We start from the raw sequence: 16,918 nt of genomic DNA on the forward strand, positions 1-16,918 counted from the left end.
TCTCCTTTAACTTCAGAAACAAAGTTGACAACATTCTTCCTCTCCCAGAAGGGAGATCAACTTCCTTCCATTAAGACCTCACTTCTCTTGAATACCTGTCTTACTATAAAGGCAATATTAAAGTTATCCACACTCAGCATCCTACTAGAAATGAGCCAAGCTGTTTGAAGGGTTGAACAAAGCTTTAATTCTAAATATTTGCCACTTTTTCCCCCAGAATCTTTGTCCAATAAAAGGGTGCTTTGTCATCCTGACAGTGGACTACAAAGAAATGGGTGGGTGGGGGGGGGAGGAGGAAGAAGGGAGGGGGAAGAAAGGGAGAGAGGGAGGGAGAGAGAAAGAGAGAGAGGCAGAGAGATTCAGAAACAACACAGTGGTTATGACTCTCCAAACAGTGGACACTGGCATGCTATATAGTAAAAAGAAAATGAACGAATGAGACAGAATGGTACTTTCATATTCAAAAACATAAGAGAAAGTGACACATACACAAATCCAGATAATCCCAAACTTTTATGTAGGACAACAGAATCCATTCCTATGGTTGCTCGCAATATCCTTGGGACCAAAGAATATTTCAATAGTAATATTTTTAGAGAGCCTCAGTTACCTCGAGGTAGGGAGAAAAAGGCAAGAATTACAATTATAGACACAAATAATACCTGTCATCTCTCAATAGCCTTGTCTTACTTAATGAAAACAGACACATAAGAAGGTCAATGTAACAGACAAGCTCCTCACCTCTATGCAACAGATCATATCTGAAAGTCAGAACTCCAGCATGTGCCTTTTAAGCATGCACTGGCTATCTGTTAGACATAAAGCAAACTCCTGGGCAATGAAAACCAAAAGTGCACTCTAGCATCCGAAAGTCCAAATAATTTCCATGAGGTTCTGGCCTGCCATCTAAAATAACTTATCCTCTTGCTTTTAACTGAGTTCTCACTAGATAAGAGAACCTTTGGCAGATAAGAAATGTGAAGCAGGTCCCAATAACTGACCAACGTACCATACACAGAGCAACCCACTCACATGTTCAGGCACCCTCCCTGGTACAAGCTGCTGAGGAGTAAAGGGAAAGGGGGGAAAACAAACAAACAAAAAAACCCAAAAAACCAAAAACAACAACAAAAAGTGTTGTCTTCCTCAAGCATTTTGCACATAAAACAGAATCGCACAGGTGGCTGGGTTTTTAAAACAAACAGACATCTGATTGTCAAGCATACCAGCTAAAGTGGGCAGAGGAATCTATACTGTACTAGTCACGGCCATTCCCAGGTGTTCAGCTGAGGTCACCCTCCAACAATGAACTGAGCACCTATCAGGATTCAGCTGAAACCAATGCCTGTTGGTAATACAGGGAAGAGGGAAATCTTGTCAGGGAAGACCACTATTTAACACTATCCAGATGATGTCAGTGCTGATACATAGAGATTAAATACTAATTAGAAAAACCCATAGGAGTAAAAGTAGCTGTTACCGTAATGAGCACACAGAATATCCTGAGTACAGAGTGGGACCCACAAGTGAGAAATCTCCTCACTGTAGCCCACATTATAGACTAAGGCACAGGGCACAAGGCACAAGGGCACAGCCAGTTATGCATTCACGTGATCAAAGAGCTGCTTCCAGGATGGAGGGAGGACAGGCTTGACAAAGCAGCCTTTTACTGAACAAAGTTCCTTGCGGGGAGGGGAGGGGAAGCAAATATTTATGCTTAAACCTTCCAAACATCTTGGCTTCTTTCAAAAATAAACCTGGCAAGTGGGGTGTGGTCAGTGGGGAGGGGAAGTCACCCTTGGAAAGGAAAGCCCTCCACTCTCTACCTCCTGTAACACGTGGCCTCCCATGGCATTTTCTCACACATCATGCTTCTGGCTTTGTCAAAAACATCTAGAATCTCAAAATCCACAGTACAGTTTCCTCAAGTGTCTTCCGGAGGGCTCACCACCCATGTCTCTGCAGATGCTGGAGTGGACGATGCTTTGGTATTTCTAGAGGGACAGGCATCTTTTGTCCTTGGTGGTCATTCTGAGCACTGCAAAACACAAGGTCACTTGACCTCATTGGCCAAAATCCTTCCATTTAAGCATCACCTGCCAACTGGTTGTCCTTAGGGAAGTTGGCCACACCTAGCCCTTCCTAAGAAGAACTGATACTCCCTTTCTCCCCGATTCTTCTCAGCCCCTTGACGCCTATCATCTCGTCCCCCTCTCGGTATGTTCATTTCCATGGCACACAGGACACCGTCTCGAGGGTCTGCAGCAACAGGACTGGTGATGTAGCAGGAAAGGAAAAGGAACCAGGCCACACACTTCCTCAGGAGTGTCAGCTGGACCTAGACCCTGGTCCACTGAGCCACATCTCTCCCTCTGCATCCTCACTTGGCCTGTCCTTCCTGCTATGTGCTTCTTCGCCACACAGACTACGTGACCTGTGATGAAACTCGACATAGCCAGCCTCTGGCCCTCCTTATACTGTGACCACATCACACTCCAGTCCACCCAGGACTAAAAGTAAAGATGATATGCAACAAAGGCTCTTTCACAGACCCACTGCCTAACTGTGGTCATCAGCAGTAGACTGTTCAGCAAAACATTAACGATGTCAACAGTGGACAGGCTGTTGGGGGAGACAGAGTCTTTGTTCTCACTGCTACAGTCATTGCTGGCTTGCTGATGCTGTATTGGATAGCTTCACAACTCTGACCATCCCGATGGCTCACCTTAGCTTGGGGGGCAGGGGAGGGGAGGAACAAAACAAAAAGACCAGAGAGGTGGGTGAGGACTTGCTGGGAAGAGCCTTGGTTGCTTGCAGTGGAAGGGGCTTGAGAAAAAAAATGGGTGACAAAGGTGTATGAAATTAATAATAAATAAAAATTTTAAATGACACTTCTTTTTTTTTTTTTAAAGATTTATTTATTGATTATATGTAAGTTCACTGTAGCTGTCTTCAGACACACCAGAAGAGGGAGTCAGATCTTGTTACGGATGGTTGTGAGCCACCATGTGGTTGCTGGGATTTGAACTCCGGACCTTCGGAAGAGCAGTCGGGTGCTCTTACCCACTGAGCCATCTCACCAGCCCCTAAATGACACTTCTAAAAATATCTTCTCAAACTCTTTCAAATGGCAGCGCCTTAGGGACAAAAGGCTTTTCAGCCAAACCCTCATTCTGGATGTGATTTTACTAATACATAAATAGCGGGGCAGACCTGCTTATATGAGATGGCTCCCGGGCCTGTAATTCTGGGACGCTGTGAGTCTGTAAGTACAGGGTCGGTGATAAACGAAAACAGACTAATCTAGAGTGTTCTGTGGGAAAGGAAGAAAAAGACCATGTCCAGGAAGCCAAGCACCAATCACAACAAACGCCAGTGCATTACAACAATGAGAGGTGCCGGTTGCACGTTATCTTGACGTTACTCGAGCTGCATCCAGGTCTGCCTTCTACTCCATTAGTCATCACTGTCATCCTTAAATATAGTACGACCATTACTTTCAGACCCTCCTAAGAAGCTGCCCATATATGGAAGCCATGCACATGAGAGCAAAGGTTCTTTCCTAGAAATACACCTTCCCACGGCAAGAGGATTTCTCTTTGCTCAGTGATCTACTGAGGTCTATTCTGAATGAAACTGACTTTCAGGCACTAGGGTGCGGCCCCATCCAGCAGGCCCTTCCCTGCCTCCATGAAGAGAAAAGACTTGTACATCAGTGATTCAGAGACAACCACCTGGCAAACTGTCCGTTCGTAAACGCCGACTGCCTGCGGTACAATGGCACTTGTACTTTTTAAATGACCATTAAGAGGACATAAAACAGGTGGTTATGGCACTATTTCTGGGCTCCAAATTGAAAGGTAACCAGAGGCTGCAATTTTGAGGCAATCAAACAGCATGTATTTCGGCTCGAACATCTGGCATCCCAGCGATTTCGGGAATCTTGGGAGAAAACCAAGGGAAGGGGTGAATGTAATGGGTGTGATTGGAGTTGGTTGCTTTGCAACCTTGGAGTATCCGGTGCTGCTCTTCTCCATATGCTGTCCTTCCCCTGTGATCCATATCTACTGTGCTTAATTTCCCGTCTCCATCTCAGTCTCCAACACAGACCATAATTACAGTTGACGCTTGGTCTGTGCAGTAAGACTCTCGGCAGCTTGAGCTGCACCTGAGCTGCCTACCACTCCTTCACTGTAGTCCTGCATGACTGTTCTTTCCTTTCCAGAGTCATTGGTCCATCTCATGCCCTTCAGATGCCCTTGTGACTCTGAATATCTGTGACCCAACTCAAGAGAAGTGAGGCAACATTGGACACTCTCTGCCCTGGTGTGAACTCGAACTGGTATTCCGGTTGTTGTCTAAAATGAGGCACTTGGGGCTGGAGGGCTTGTCTAGAGTGTGAGGCTGTGGGTTTAGATGCCCAGTATTACAAAAAGTACAGCACTGAACACCATGGGGCATTTATCCAGGTACCATCCAAAATAGTCCTGAAGGAGACAGAAGACCGAAGGATAAGCCAAACTGTGTCTCCCCAGCGCTCTACAGAGCCTGGTCCTGGCTGACATTTCCCTTCCACCTCAAATCCTTCCTTTTCTTTAAATTCCAAGATGAATATACACATACAACGTAAAAACATAAGCACAAGGCTATGAAAAATATCCAAAAGCTAAACTGTATTTCACCTTCTCACTAGGGCCTCCTCACTCCTAATTCATCTGGCTGCTGGCCCCTCCCCATGTCATGGACACCGTTCCTTCCATCCTGTTGAGTTTATATCACCTAACACACAATACTGCACATTCTCGGGACCTTCAAATGGTGTTCTCCCACTCTACAAAGCTCTTGTTTGGACATGTTCATCCATTGCTCCCAGATACGGTTCAGGTCTCTGCTCAAATGCTACCCAGTAGAAGCCTCTGTCAATCACACCTCCTTACTCCAGACTCACCCCTTCCATCTCACCTCATTCCTTCATCCTGCTTTATGTTCACTGTGAAGCATACTGTGTATCAATTTGTAGAATTGATTTTCTTCTCTCCTCCAGTAGAATACAAACCCTCCCTAAATAAAGATATTGGGATCTTTAAACCAAAATTCTGATAAACAAGGGCCACAACAGAGGTTTTTAATATAAGAATTTCATTGTAATCTCTACAGCTTATTTAAACATATGTAATTGTAGAAATATATTAAAGTACTATTGTTAAAGGCACATGTTTAAATTCCAATCCTAAAGAGAACATTTTACTTGTAAAAATATCTGCATATGTAGATAGTCACACAGCAAATGACCTGAAAGTACAGGACATATCTGAGAGTTCTGAATGTGCCTTTATTTCATATTTTCACAGGATTTGATGCCTGTTTTACAAAAGCATCAATTTTAAATGACCTAGTACTGGAGTTTAAAAAAAAATGGTGAGAACGCAATTAAGGACAAATAACTAGGCACTTAAACTACAATTATTACATGGTAATAAATCTTTGTTATATAATGTGTGCTACACTGTCAAAGAAGATCCTTAGATCTACTTAGAACAGGGAGCCAACCAAAATTACTACAGCTTACAGCTTCAATTCTCACTAACAAACAAGAGGCCACCTCAAGTTGGAGCATGTCCCCTGGTACTTCACTAGAAAGAGACAGGCAGCAAGCTTACACCTCACCTAACCAGTTGCCAGGGTTGAGAGTCAAATATGAAGGGTCCCTCTGTAGAGGAAAGACTGGCAATTACAGGAGATTATACTCTGACTGGCCACGGACATTTCTGACATAGAGCTTCTGAAATTACATGACATTAGTATGTGTAAGAACTCAGAAATGCTTCAGGTTGTTTGAACTTCATGCCAAAAACAAAACAAAACAAAACAAAAAACCAACAAACAAAAATAAAACAAAACAAAAAATTGGGAGCTAGAGAGATGGCTCAGCAGTTAAGAGCACTGACTGCTCTTCCAGAGGTCCTGAGTTCAATTCCCAGCAACCACATGGTGGCTCACAACCATGTGTAATGGGTTCTGATGCCCTCTACTGGTGTGTCTGAAGACAGCTATAATGTACAATACATATTAAAAAAAAAAACAAAAAATTAAATTACAAAAGATTAAATACAAGGTAAGATCCTAAAAAGCATGTTATCCCAGTGATGCCAGAATATTTGGGAGCCACCATGAGTACTAGCCCCCACCATGGGTCTTCTCTTTGTTCCAACAGTTTCAGAGAATGTGGCCCTGAACACTTAATGTGTCTTTATTAGCAGAGACCTTGACTGTGCAGTCCTCCAACAATCCTGCCCATGGTCAGTAGAGAGGGGGCATTATGGAGCTCAGTCCATACCAGATAAAAAGTTGGAAAGTTTTGAGCAAATGGATTTAATTCTGTTCTTTTGAAAAACACTAAAGTAACAGAAGTAAATAAAAGGAAGTCAGTGACTAGATAAAATAAGCAAGAGGTACCACATTCGAGAGTTCTGAGGAAAGAGAGCCAGACAGAAATTATTTAGAGCAGATAAAACTACAGTGTAAGTGGCCACAAATGCAGTTGTCATTTTGGCTTAGCCTAAGGATTCCAGAAAAATTCCAGTGACTCGGAGGCCAAAGTAGGGGAAGAAACACAAGGCTAAAAAATGTCAAGTCACATCCCGACTAATGCTCAGAAATTACAAACATTTGGTAGGAAATTAGGGGGAGGTCTTCAAGGTCTGGAATCCAAGCACACTACCACCAGAAAAGGGAGTCTTACCCTTCAGCCTTGAAGGCTAATACACCTCTAGCGGGGCCGGACATAGCAAATGCCCACCAAATGGAAAAAGAGTCTACATAAAATCTATTATTCACCTTGAACTGGATTAGAAGGAAACTCAATTTTCTGAAAATTTACAAAGGAAAAGAATTTAGTCACAGACAAAACAAGGGGGCCCCCAAATCATATGCTTAATCAACAGCAAAAGAATTACAGAAAATGGAGAAATAACTTCAGGATGCGTAGGGAAAAAATATTCAGAAATGTAAAAACTGAATCTTTCTTACAACTACGATTCCATTCCTTGTTGGAAACAATGCAGCAGAACTACGAACTTAACCAAGAAAGACAGGGGGTAGAAAAATGGAAGAGAGTGTGCAGATTTGAACAGGGGAGAGGAGAGAGACCAGTGGGGGCAGATCTCAGAGGACACAGAGGTGACTGAACAGAGTCATGCTGGGATATGGAGAGAAACAGAGATCATTATGAAAATGTGCCTGGACGTCCCAGAAGAAGTAAAGGTGAGAAAATGAAAAACGACGTAGTTCGCTCCAGGAAAAAAAAAAAGTCACATCAAAGAAAGGAATCATAATACAGGGCTTAGCCAAACAAAATATCTTTACACAGTAATAAAAATCTGAAGGCTCAGGTCTTACTTCATCCCTCAAATTATAGGAAGTGCCTTAGATGGAACTGGAAAGGGTATAAAATAACTAGTACTAATCTACCATCGTCAGAAGTCAACAGACACTGCCTGAAACAAATAAATAATAATAAAGCAGTATTATTTAGACAGATAGAAATACTGAAGGAGATTATGTGTAACTAAAGCAATTTCCTCTTTAAACACACACACACACACACACACGAATGGTTCACACTACTCTAGCCCCCGCCCTCCATCTTGGTACTTATTTTTAGGAGAGAATCTCTCCTATACTGTGTGGAAGCATCACCTGTCGATAAAAAGCTGGTAGCTTATGTATTAGCTGAGGCGGGATTAGAAGGTGGGAGATAGAAGATACAGGAATTCTGTGATAGAGTCAGGTGTGGGGAGACTTGCAACCGGGGCTCTGAAGAAGCTGGATGTATAAAACTAGAAGAGACAACTAACCAGCCATGTGGTAGACTTGGAATAGGATAAACAGGTTATATAAGCCACACGCTAGTGAGGGGTGGGGGAGGAGGTGTAGCCTAACCTTACGGCCATAAGCATTGTAATAATCAATAGGCCTCTGAGTTGTAATCCAAGAAATTGATCATGGGTGAAAAAAAAAAAAAAAAAAAAAAAAAACAAGGTTACCAGAGAAAGGAGTTTGCCAATATACTGGCGCACGCCTGTGATGCCAGTATCATAGAGGCTAAGGCAGGAAGGTCTTAAGTTCAAGGCCAATCTGAGCTACTTACTTGGTGGGTTAAAGAGTGGCATCCAGTCACAGAAAGAGAGAGAGAGAGAGAGAGGGAGGGAGGGAGGGAGGGAAGGAGGGAGGGAGGGAGGGAGGGAGGAAGGAAGGAAGGAAGGAAGGAAGGAAGGAAGGAAGGGTGCTAAATAAGGAAGAGTTGAAAACTGTGTCACACCATGCTCACGGCTGGATTCCCAGACCCTAGGAAACTGCCTGGCACAGAGGAAACTCTATTCTTATCGGCGGGAAGCTTTCAAATAGTATGATCCACAAAGTGAGGCTCACAGGGGAATGAGCCAATGCCTTTGTGTGTATGACTTTTCCAATAAAATATTACTCCTGCTAATCTATAAAGCACTTTATCTTATACACACCTGGTAGCCTGAAGAGGCTTGGCAACCAGGCTAACTCTGGAGCCTGGGAGGTAAGAGCCAAATCCCTTTTACTGTACCTCAGGGCCTGGTCAAGGTGGATGGCAGACAACTTAAGAGTTTTGTGGTTCCATCTGTTCATTCAACCAGGCTTTCCATTATAGATTAATAATACATAAGTCTCAATTATACCCTTAAAGAGTGTCCAAGGAAAATGGTCCTGCAGTATACATTCTACAACTATCTGACATCCTTAATTTGGATTTTTGTTACTTGGGGAAAAAATTATTGCATCAGTAAGTTTTAGGTTTTCTTCTTCTTTCAACAAATGTTCACTAGGTCTCAAATCGATCTTTTTTTTTTTCTGTAACAGGTAATCCACACAAGTTTCAAGTGTGAAGAGGTGTACCGTGAAGGCCTCCCTGGTCCCCAGCCCTCAGCTCCACCCCATCCACAGAGAACGGGCAGCATGGCTCTAGCAACACCTCTTCATCTCCTCCCCTTCTCTGCTGTCTTCTTTTCAAATATACCTTGGAGATGTCTCCTTAAGGTACACATTCTTTCCAACAGGTACGCGATATTAATGTAACAACATCAGATAGATGTGCAGCTTTCTGGTTAACAGCAATCCACTCTTCGTCCTTCTGCTATTAAAATAACATGAACACCGACACAATTCTCCTAAGCAATTTTATCCTGTTTCCGACTTTATATGGATGATGGAATTCCTACAGGGGAGTTGCAGGACATGTGGTGGGTCTCTAACATCATCAGACACTCCTGTTTCCCTCGGAAGTGGCATATCAATTCACCCCTGCCTTAGTTTAACTTTTAAATTGCAGGGACAGAACATGTGCATCCATGACCAAGGCAATTTACAAAAGAATCCATCTAATTGGGCTTACACTTTCAGGGGGTTAAAGTCCACAAGCACAGAGCAAAGACATGGTGGCAGGAAGAGCTGAGAGCTTCCACCTTGATAGACAAGCAGGAGGTAGAGAAAGCTACGTGCTCTTGAAAGGCTCCTGGCCATACCTCTGTACAAGGCCACACCTCCTGATCCTTCTAAACAGTTTCCACCAGTTGGGGCCAAGTATTCAAAGGTATGAGTATATGAAGGCTATTCTCAGTCAATCCCTCCCTCAGGGAGTACATGAGTAGATTCTGTTCATCCCTCTCTAACTTGAGTTTTGTTTATCACATAAACAGGATATGCTGTCTTCCTGTAGTTTTAACTTTTATCTCTTATTTGAAGGAGACTTGTGTATATATTTAAACATAGATTCATATTGCACAGGATATAATTTCCTTTCCTCTGCAAGCTCAGAAGACTATAAGTGAATTGTGCAGACACTGACCTAGTGCACCTGGGCAGATGTCTGGCTGCCTGCCATTGTCTTTTCCTTCCATCAAAACCATTTTCCAAGGCCACACCTCTCTTGCAGGTCTTCCCAAGTTAAGCAAAGAATACTGCTATATAACGTAGGCTTTGGATTTAAAAAGAGCCACCCGACTTCTGGTTCTACCACTGGTGCCATGAGTCTTTTGATTAGCCAAGAACCCTATGAAAGCCTTCAATCCTGTGTGTGTGCAAGATGGAGTAAAGAAACATCTGCCAACTTTGCACAGAGGAGTTTTCTAGGACAAAAGAAACTCCTCAGAATCCCATGCACAGAACTCTCATAAAAGGTTGGTTTCATTTTGTCATAACTAATCTGCCAGGCCCAGAAAGGAAAAACCTAGTTGGCTAAGCACACAGCTGTTTCTGTGTTTTGGGACACTTCCATGAAATAACTTCTAGAAGTTAAACACTGAGGGAAAGGCCTCGCCGAGTTGTTCCACGTCTTAGCTAGCAACACCTGCCCAGTAAACATTGGATATGAGAGCTCTCTAATTGCAAACCTTCAAGGGATTCTCTCCCAGAGTCCCACTGCTCAGTGAACCGGTCACTGCCCACCTGGAACTCGGATTCCTCAGGGCTGGCTCCACCTATGCATAAATTCTTGTCGAGGCTGCAGAGTCAAGGAAGAAGAGGAGGAAAGGAGAGAAAGCACTGCTGTTCACCTCGTGCTACAGTTAAGGCCGCATTTCCCACACTCTTCTGACCAGGGAAAAGTTACTGTGAGATGCGAGGTCCGATTAAAATTTTTATTCAGCATATGACATTGGTGAAGAAATATGGGCCAGTGACATGGCTCAGCGGGTGAAGGCACTTGCTGTCAAGGTGGATAACCTGAGTTCAAACCTAAGGAGCTCGGGGTCAAAGACAAGAACAGACTTCTGTAAGCTGCCCTTTGACTTTCATACCTGTGTATCCACGAACACACACACACACACACAAATAAAATACATGTAATAGATATTTTCTAAACCGGAAAATTATCTGAACAAATCTCCTACACTAAAAACATACTTAGTTTATATTGAGTTTGTCTAAAATATATATATATACAATATATATAACATATATAAATATAAATACATATCCTAAGTTCTGAGCCTCTGAGGTCAGTTTTTAAATCAGGCTTCTTTATATACTGTCCACAATGCAGCATTATATGGAGAACATACACACAGAGCAATCACCTCAGCTTGTAGAGGTAACACACTCTGACGACAATTTCTTCAACTTTCATCTCACGTTAGCCCTCTCTCTCTATTCACTGGAGCCCCTGGGTTGAGCTAATATCAACCGATAGCTTTCCTGCCGCCACTGTTTTATGTAGCATCCCAATACAACTGAGCGTCCACGTATTTCATTAGAACTTTGCGGAGGGAATGCATTTTCCAGTTTGCAAACTGTCGTGACTCTCTCTATGTATTTTCCACTAATGAGTACAAATGCTAAAACCATCCTTGGCTCAATAAAGCCAGGAGTTCTGATTACAATTCCAGCAGAGTTAAGATTGCACAACTGAATCCCTTTCCCAAGGAACCACACAACAAGAATTCACAAATGAGCAATCCCACGGGCATCCCATGAGAACCCAAGAAACACACACACACACACACACACACAAAAATAGATCTCTCACTTACAAAAGGTAGCGTGTCTTGAAACGCTCCAACAGACTTACCATTCTCTCTGCTGCCAAGTGTAAGTTCCATGATCTGAGCTAGCCTGGCAGACCAGTACGGTGCACACCTCTGAGAGCTTCTAGAATTTGGTAGGCATTTTTATGACTTCTAGTATGAATTGCTGGCATGGCATAAGCATACCCTTATTCTTTTCAGCTTAACCAAAGGCCAATAGCTCTCAGGTTAGACATCAGAACCATTGCTTTTTTTTTTTTGGGGGGGGGGGGAGGGCAATCTTATCTTCTGCTCTACAGCCCATTAGCTTCCTGACCTCTGTCATTCCACGCTCTCAGCTGTGATGCCAGGTCACACCGCCCAACCTACATCTCACAAAGCCCACTTGGGGAGTAGGGAAAGTAGTATCCGTGGCTGAACATCACTAATCACCTCTTTAATGCTCCACCCTACAAGCACAGACCCACCTATCCGTGTTTGGGAAAGACGATGCACAGATGGACATGCTCCTGACCTTAAGTTTAGGGAACCTGTCATATCCTCTTCTATCCCTGACACACTAGGTTCCAGGCCCCACTCTGAAACAAAGAGCTTCTTTATTCAAATGTGGATTTCGTTTCTTTGCTTCCATTTGAGACAGGGTCTCCCACCCTGCTGCCCAGAATAATCTGGAACTCATTGCAGAATTCAGGCTTGAATTTGAAGCAGGCCTCCTGCCTCCGCTTCTGGAATGGCGGGACAACAGGAGCGATCCAGCATGCCCAGCTTTTAGCTTATGTTGGAAAAAGTATGGGTTTGAAGGGTAGAGGGGAAAACGGTGTCTAATGAATCCGAGCAACAGTCAGAGACCTAAGTTCAATTCTTACCCCTGACTCTTCCTCCCTCTCTGACCGCAGGTCTTTCTCCACTGGGCGTATTGCCCCATGCCCTTCCCATCCGCCCGCCTGACGGGACTCTGAGTTATCCAAATGACCAGACATGTTACTGGCAACTAGTAGGTGGAATCGTGGACATCAAAAGTCCCGCAATGGACAGGAAGAGTCCAGTTTAAAGAACTGTTACACCCCAAATACAAATAGAATCTGCCATTAAGAGCTGCCCCAGCCTCAGTGTCCTCAAAGTCATAAGAGGCTTCGAAGTGTAGCACCCCTTTCGCCCTGTGGCTATCCTCAAGCCAAAGCTCTCTGCCCAAGATAGGGACACAACCAGTCCTTGAGAAATGTTCTTGCCGTATTGTGTTAGCTCCCTTCTGGCTTACAGGTATTGCGTGGAACCCATAAACAGGTTCACCATGTGTGACCCAGCAAGGCCACAAGCTTGTGCAATCATTTTCCCAAAGCAGGTAAAATAAGAAGGTAGGCGTTCACCTACGGAGTTCTGCATTCCAACAATATCCATTTAACAGACCCGTTTTTAAAAAACATTCCAAAACTCCCAGTGAAGAGCCAAACATTTTCTCCAGAGACCACATTACTTAATTCTAACCTAATTTTCTGCATGCCTCTCTCTGTGGGCCATACCAACACACATCTCCTAATAGACCTTAAAATCTTGCAGGCCACAACTCAGAGGGTCTCTTAAAGTCACCTGTGACATCAGACACCCCCTCTGGACTCCTCTATCTCTTTTAATGACCACAGGCCTGAACACTACAGTAAGGATTGTCAAAATGAGACACATTGACTTCTGGGAGTTCGGAAAGTTCCCTGTGACAGCTTTCAGTTGCGTTACGTAGAATTTTCATTTCTGAATAATCAATGCAGCCACCATAAGCACTTCCGAGAACTGGTTGGCTAACAGGTTAGTTTAAATACTCAACAAAGGAACTCTTCATCCTCCTTGGCCATTAAAGGTGTAGTATGAACAGAACAGCAGCAAACTCAATAAATAAATGATGTGCTCACACCAAGTGAAGCCCCAGCAACACACAGCACACAGCAATAACAAAGGTTGTCTCGTGCTTCAAACAGGGGGACTATTCAAGAACTCTATCAATGTGGGGCTCACTAGAGTAGAGACCTGGCAACCTCTCCAGACCCTGTGTTTATCCCAGCATCCCCTGCCTTTTACTTTCATGGGCAGCACACATCTGTGGAGGGGGGCGATGCCGTGAATTTGACTTTCATTAGTCTCGTTAATACGTATGTTTCATTTTAATTCTGTTCCTAAGAAGTTGCTAGGGGTTCTGTTCTGAAGACCGTGTGCATCCTGTTTTGTATTTGGGCTTGAGTAAGCCCAGTAATGAAGCACTCGTAAGCCAACACAATGAGTTCAGGCAGGAAAGGAGCCTATGCAACATAAGCCTGAGAAAATCCATTTCATCCCAAGACATTCACACACACACATACATACACACACACATATGCACACACATACATACACACACACACACATATACACACACATACATTCACACACACATACATACACACACACATACACACACATACACACATACACACATATATATACATACATACACCTATATTCACACATACATATATACACACACATACATACACAGATATATACATACACACATGCACACATACACACATACATACACATACATACAAACATACACACACACACACACACACGGGACATCAGGGTCAGGTCACAGTACATGTGAAAAGTAGCAATGTCATTTTGAACAGCTCTCTTTAAAAATGCTTTTGTTTTTATTTTTACAGTAAAATACAGATTGTGATCATTCGAGCTTGTGGAAAGTTGTGCCAAATCAATTCCTAAATTTTGGACCACTGGACATGTTCCAGGTTGTAATTACTGTTTTTTATGTGGGAGACCTTTTCTTGGCTACCCACTATTGCAAGCAAAGTCACATCACGACTGCAAAAGATCAACCCTGCTCCCATTAAAAGGTTTTACTGCCACAAAAAGAAACAACCAAAGTGTCCTTTCAGTTTGAAACAGGATCACGGGCACAAATCCCAAGTCTGTTTCCAATCTTGTCACCACCAACATTGTTCTATTACTGGGAGGATGGGACCTACTGAGTGGTTCCATTTGTTGCCTTACACTTTCAATAAGGGCTTTGTGTTTATTTCTATCTGTGAAAAAGAAAGATTTAAGCTCCTATAAAACAGCTAAACACACACACACACGAGGGATTATCTGCAATCCCCTTAACATCTGGCTAGTTCTAAAACAGATGAGAACAAAATTAGTGCTCGCATAAGCATAATTAAAACCGCATCGTGAAAAGCCATAGCCAGGACCTATCAGTGGTGAGGAGAGACAGACAGGGGTAGGTGAAAAGGATCTATCTAGCTGCTGGATTAGTCAGCCCGGTGCAGAAAGAGTTCAGAATGGAGGAGTGCCTGCCTTAAAAGGGCAAATAGGCCAGGGGAATAGGCAGGATTTCAGGACAATGCTGATAGGAGCTGGCCTGCTTACTCAGTTCCACCACTCTCAAGTTTCCAGAGGGTGCAGAGTCTACTGCTTTCAGATCATAGGGGACTGTTAGGGACAACGTTAGAGCCACGACAGGGGAGACCTCCCAGATTTCAGAACTACCATTAAGGACAGGGAAACTTCGAATCTTAAAAGCATCAACAACCAGGCCAAAAGTATCTGAAACTTCCTAGTAGAATCACCAGTCAATTATAATTGGCCATTTCTTGGAAAGACGTATTATGCTAACAGGTGATTACACTGGGAATGATTCACAGTTAGGAAAACCAAGGAGCACGAAGGGCTCACAACAAATCACAAACCCTAAATAGTAATGGAACTAGAAGCGTCAGTTGTTTCCGATCCATTTTTCTTTGAAGTCCATCAGCAAGTCTTTAGTCTGAGGTAAATATAGCTCTCTAGAGGGCAACCTTCCAAGGACATGGGTTACAGGTTCTTCTGGTGCAAGTGAAGTTGGCTTCACTTCTCAAAAAAAAAAAAAAAAAGGAGAAAGAAGCGAATTACCACCTCTCCTTTAGAGTTGATGAGGAAATTTTAAAAACGGGCATTTTAATGAGACGAATTTTTAAAATGTCAATCTTTAAAGCAGCAGGAGTAGAGGGGAAAAGATTATGGAAAGAGTGCAACAGTGCACATACTAATCATTAAACCGAGCCAGCTCTCAGCTCCGGCCCTAGTTCCCCAAATCGGAGCGCTTCAGTCAGATGTCCCAAGTGAGGGAGACAGAGAGAAAGGAGGAAGGGCGGCAACATTTAAACTGTAAACAAATCTGGCGAAGACTTCAGATTCTGGATGTCGTCTCAGAAAGCTCTGATCGCAACTCTTTTAGGTATCACTTCGAGAAAACCTTAAGATGGCAAAGCACGACGCGGAGGGGCGCGAGATTCCCTCGGCAGCTGCAGAGCCTCCCCGAGTGGAGGGGACAGAGCCGGGAGCCCCCGATGGCGGCGGGAAAGCCACCGGCCGGGAGCAAGAACTTCCCCAGATCTAAGCCACCCAGGGCGGGACCGGAGGAAACCCGAGCGGAGGAGGAAGGCGCGCACAGCGCCCCCGCGGCTCCCACCTGGCTGCACTCCGGCTCGCTCCCGCCGGCTGGCCGGTCCCCGGCTTCTCCTCCTCTTCCTCTTCCTTGTCCCGAGAAGGGTTCCGCGGAGCGAAGAACCGAGAGAAGCTGTGCCAGGGGGCGCTGCCCCTCCTGCGGCCGCCGGACATCTCCCCACCGGCTCGGCCGCGCCGTCCGCGGGCCCCGACGAGCCGCTGGCCGGAGCGCGGGTGGCCGCAGCCCTGGCTAGCTGAGCGCAACGAGAGTCGGCGCGGGCCGCCGGCGCGGCTCCTCCAGCCGGGCCGGCACGAGCGCTCCCCGTGCGGCTCCTCCTCCCGCCCGCGCCCGGAGCTGCCCGCCCCCGGGAGGAGCCAGTGGCCGCGACCGCCCTGTCGGCCACAGCGTACAGATCCGGGAGGAGCAGCCTGGGGATGCTAGGCTCCGGCTTCCCGCCCAAACCAGCCCAGCCCGCAGCCCACTTGGCTTGGCCAACAGTCAACTGTAAATGCTTTGCTTCCCTTTCCCGAGTTAGGGCTGTTTTAAAACAGGGTAATCAATTAAAGTCTGGGGAAACACCTGGCAAGAAGCAGCACCCGCGTGCCCTGCAGCCTGGAACCTGAGCACAGCCTTTCTAAAGACAGTTTCAGCCGGCAAGGGTAGGTCCCATCTGTCCCGCTGTCAGCACCTTGTTTCTGCTTCAGCTGGCTCAGATGTGGAGCAACCAACCCAGGTGTGTTTTAGCGCTCACCCTTCACCTGTGGGCCACTCCCTGAATCCTTTTTCAAAAAAACTGTCCCTGATCACAAAACCATGTATGACTCAAACTAGATTCAGGTATGACTCAAACTAGAAAAATGCTGAAACAAATATTTTGTTGTTGCGTAGATGCTCC

At 44.7% G+C, this 16,918-nt stretch overlaps 1 protein-coding gene across 1 annotated transcript in view; it reads right to left on the bottom strand.

The window, feature by feature from the left end:
* Positions 1–16,338, bottom strand: part of Crybg3 (crystallin beta-gamma domain containing 3) — a 103,966-nt gene extending 87,628 nt beyond the window's left edge. The window contains exon 1 of the mRNA XM_021184559.3: positions 16,048–16,338. Within this exon, the coding sequence (XP_021040218.1) occupies positions 16,048–16,196 (149 nt within the window). The 5' untranslated portion in view covers positions 16,197–16,338. The remainder of the gene's footprint in view (positions 1–16,047) is intronic.
* Positions 16,339–16,918: the final 580 nt, after the last annotated feature.

Source organism: Mus caroli, unplaced genomic scaffold, assembly GCF_978045245.1.
Source record: "Mus caroli unplaced genomic scaffold, Mus_caroli_1 scaffold_17, whole genome shotgun sequence".
Taxonomy (NCBI): Eukaryota; Metazoa; Chordata; class Mammalia; order Rodentia; family Muridae; genus Mus; species Mus caroli.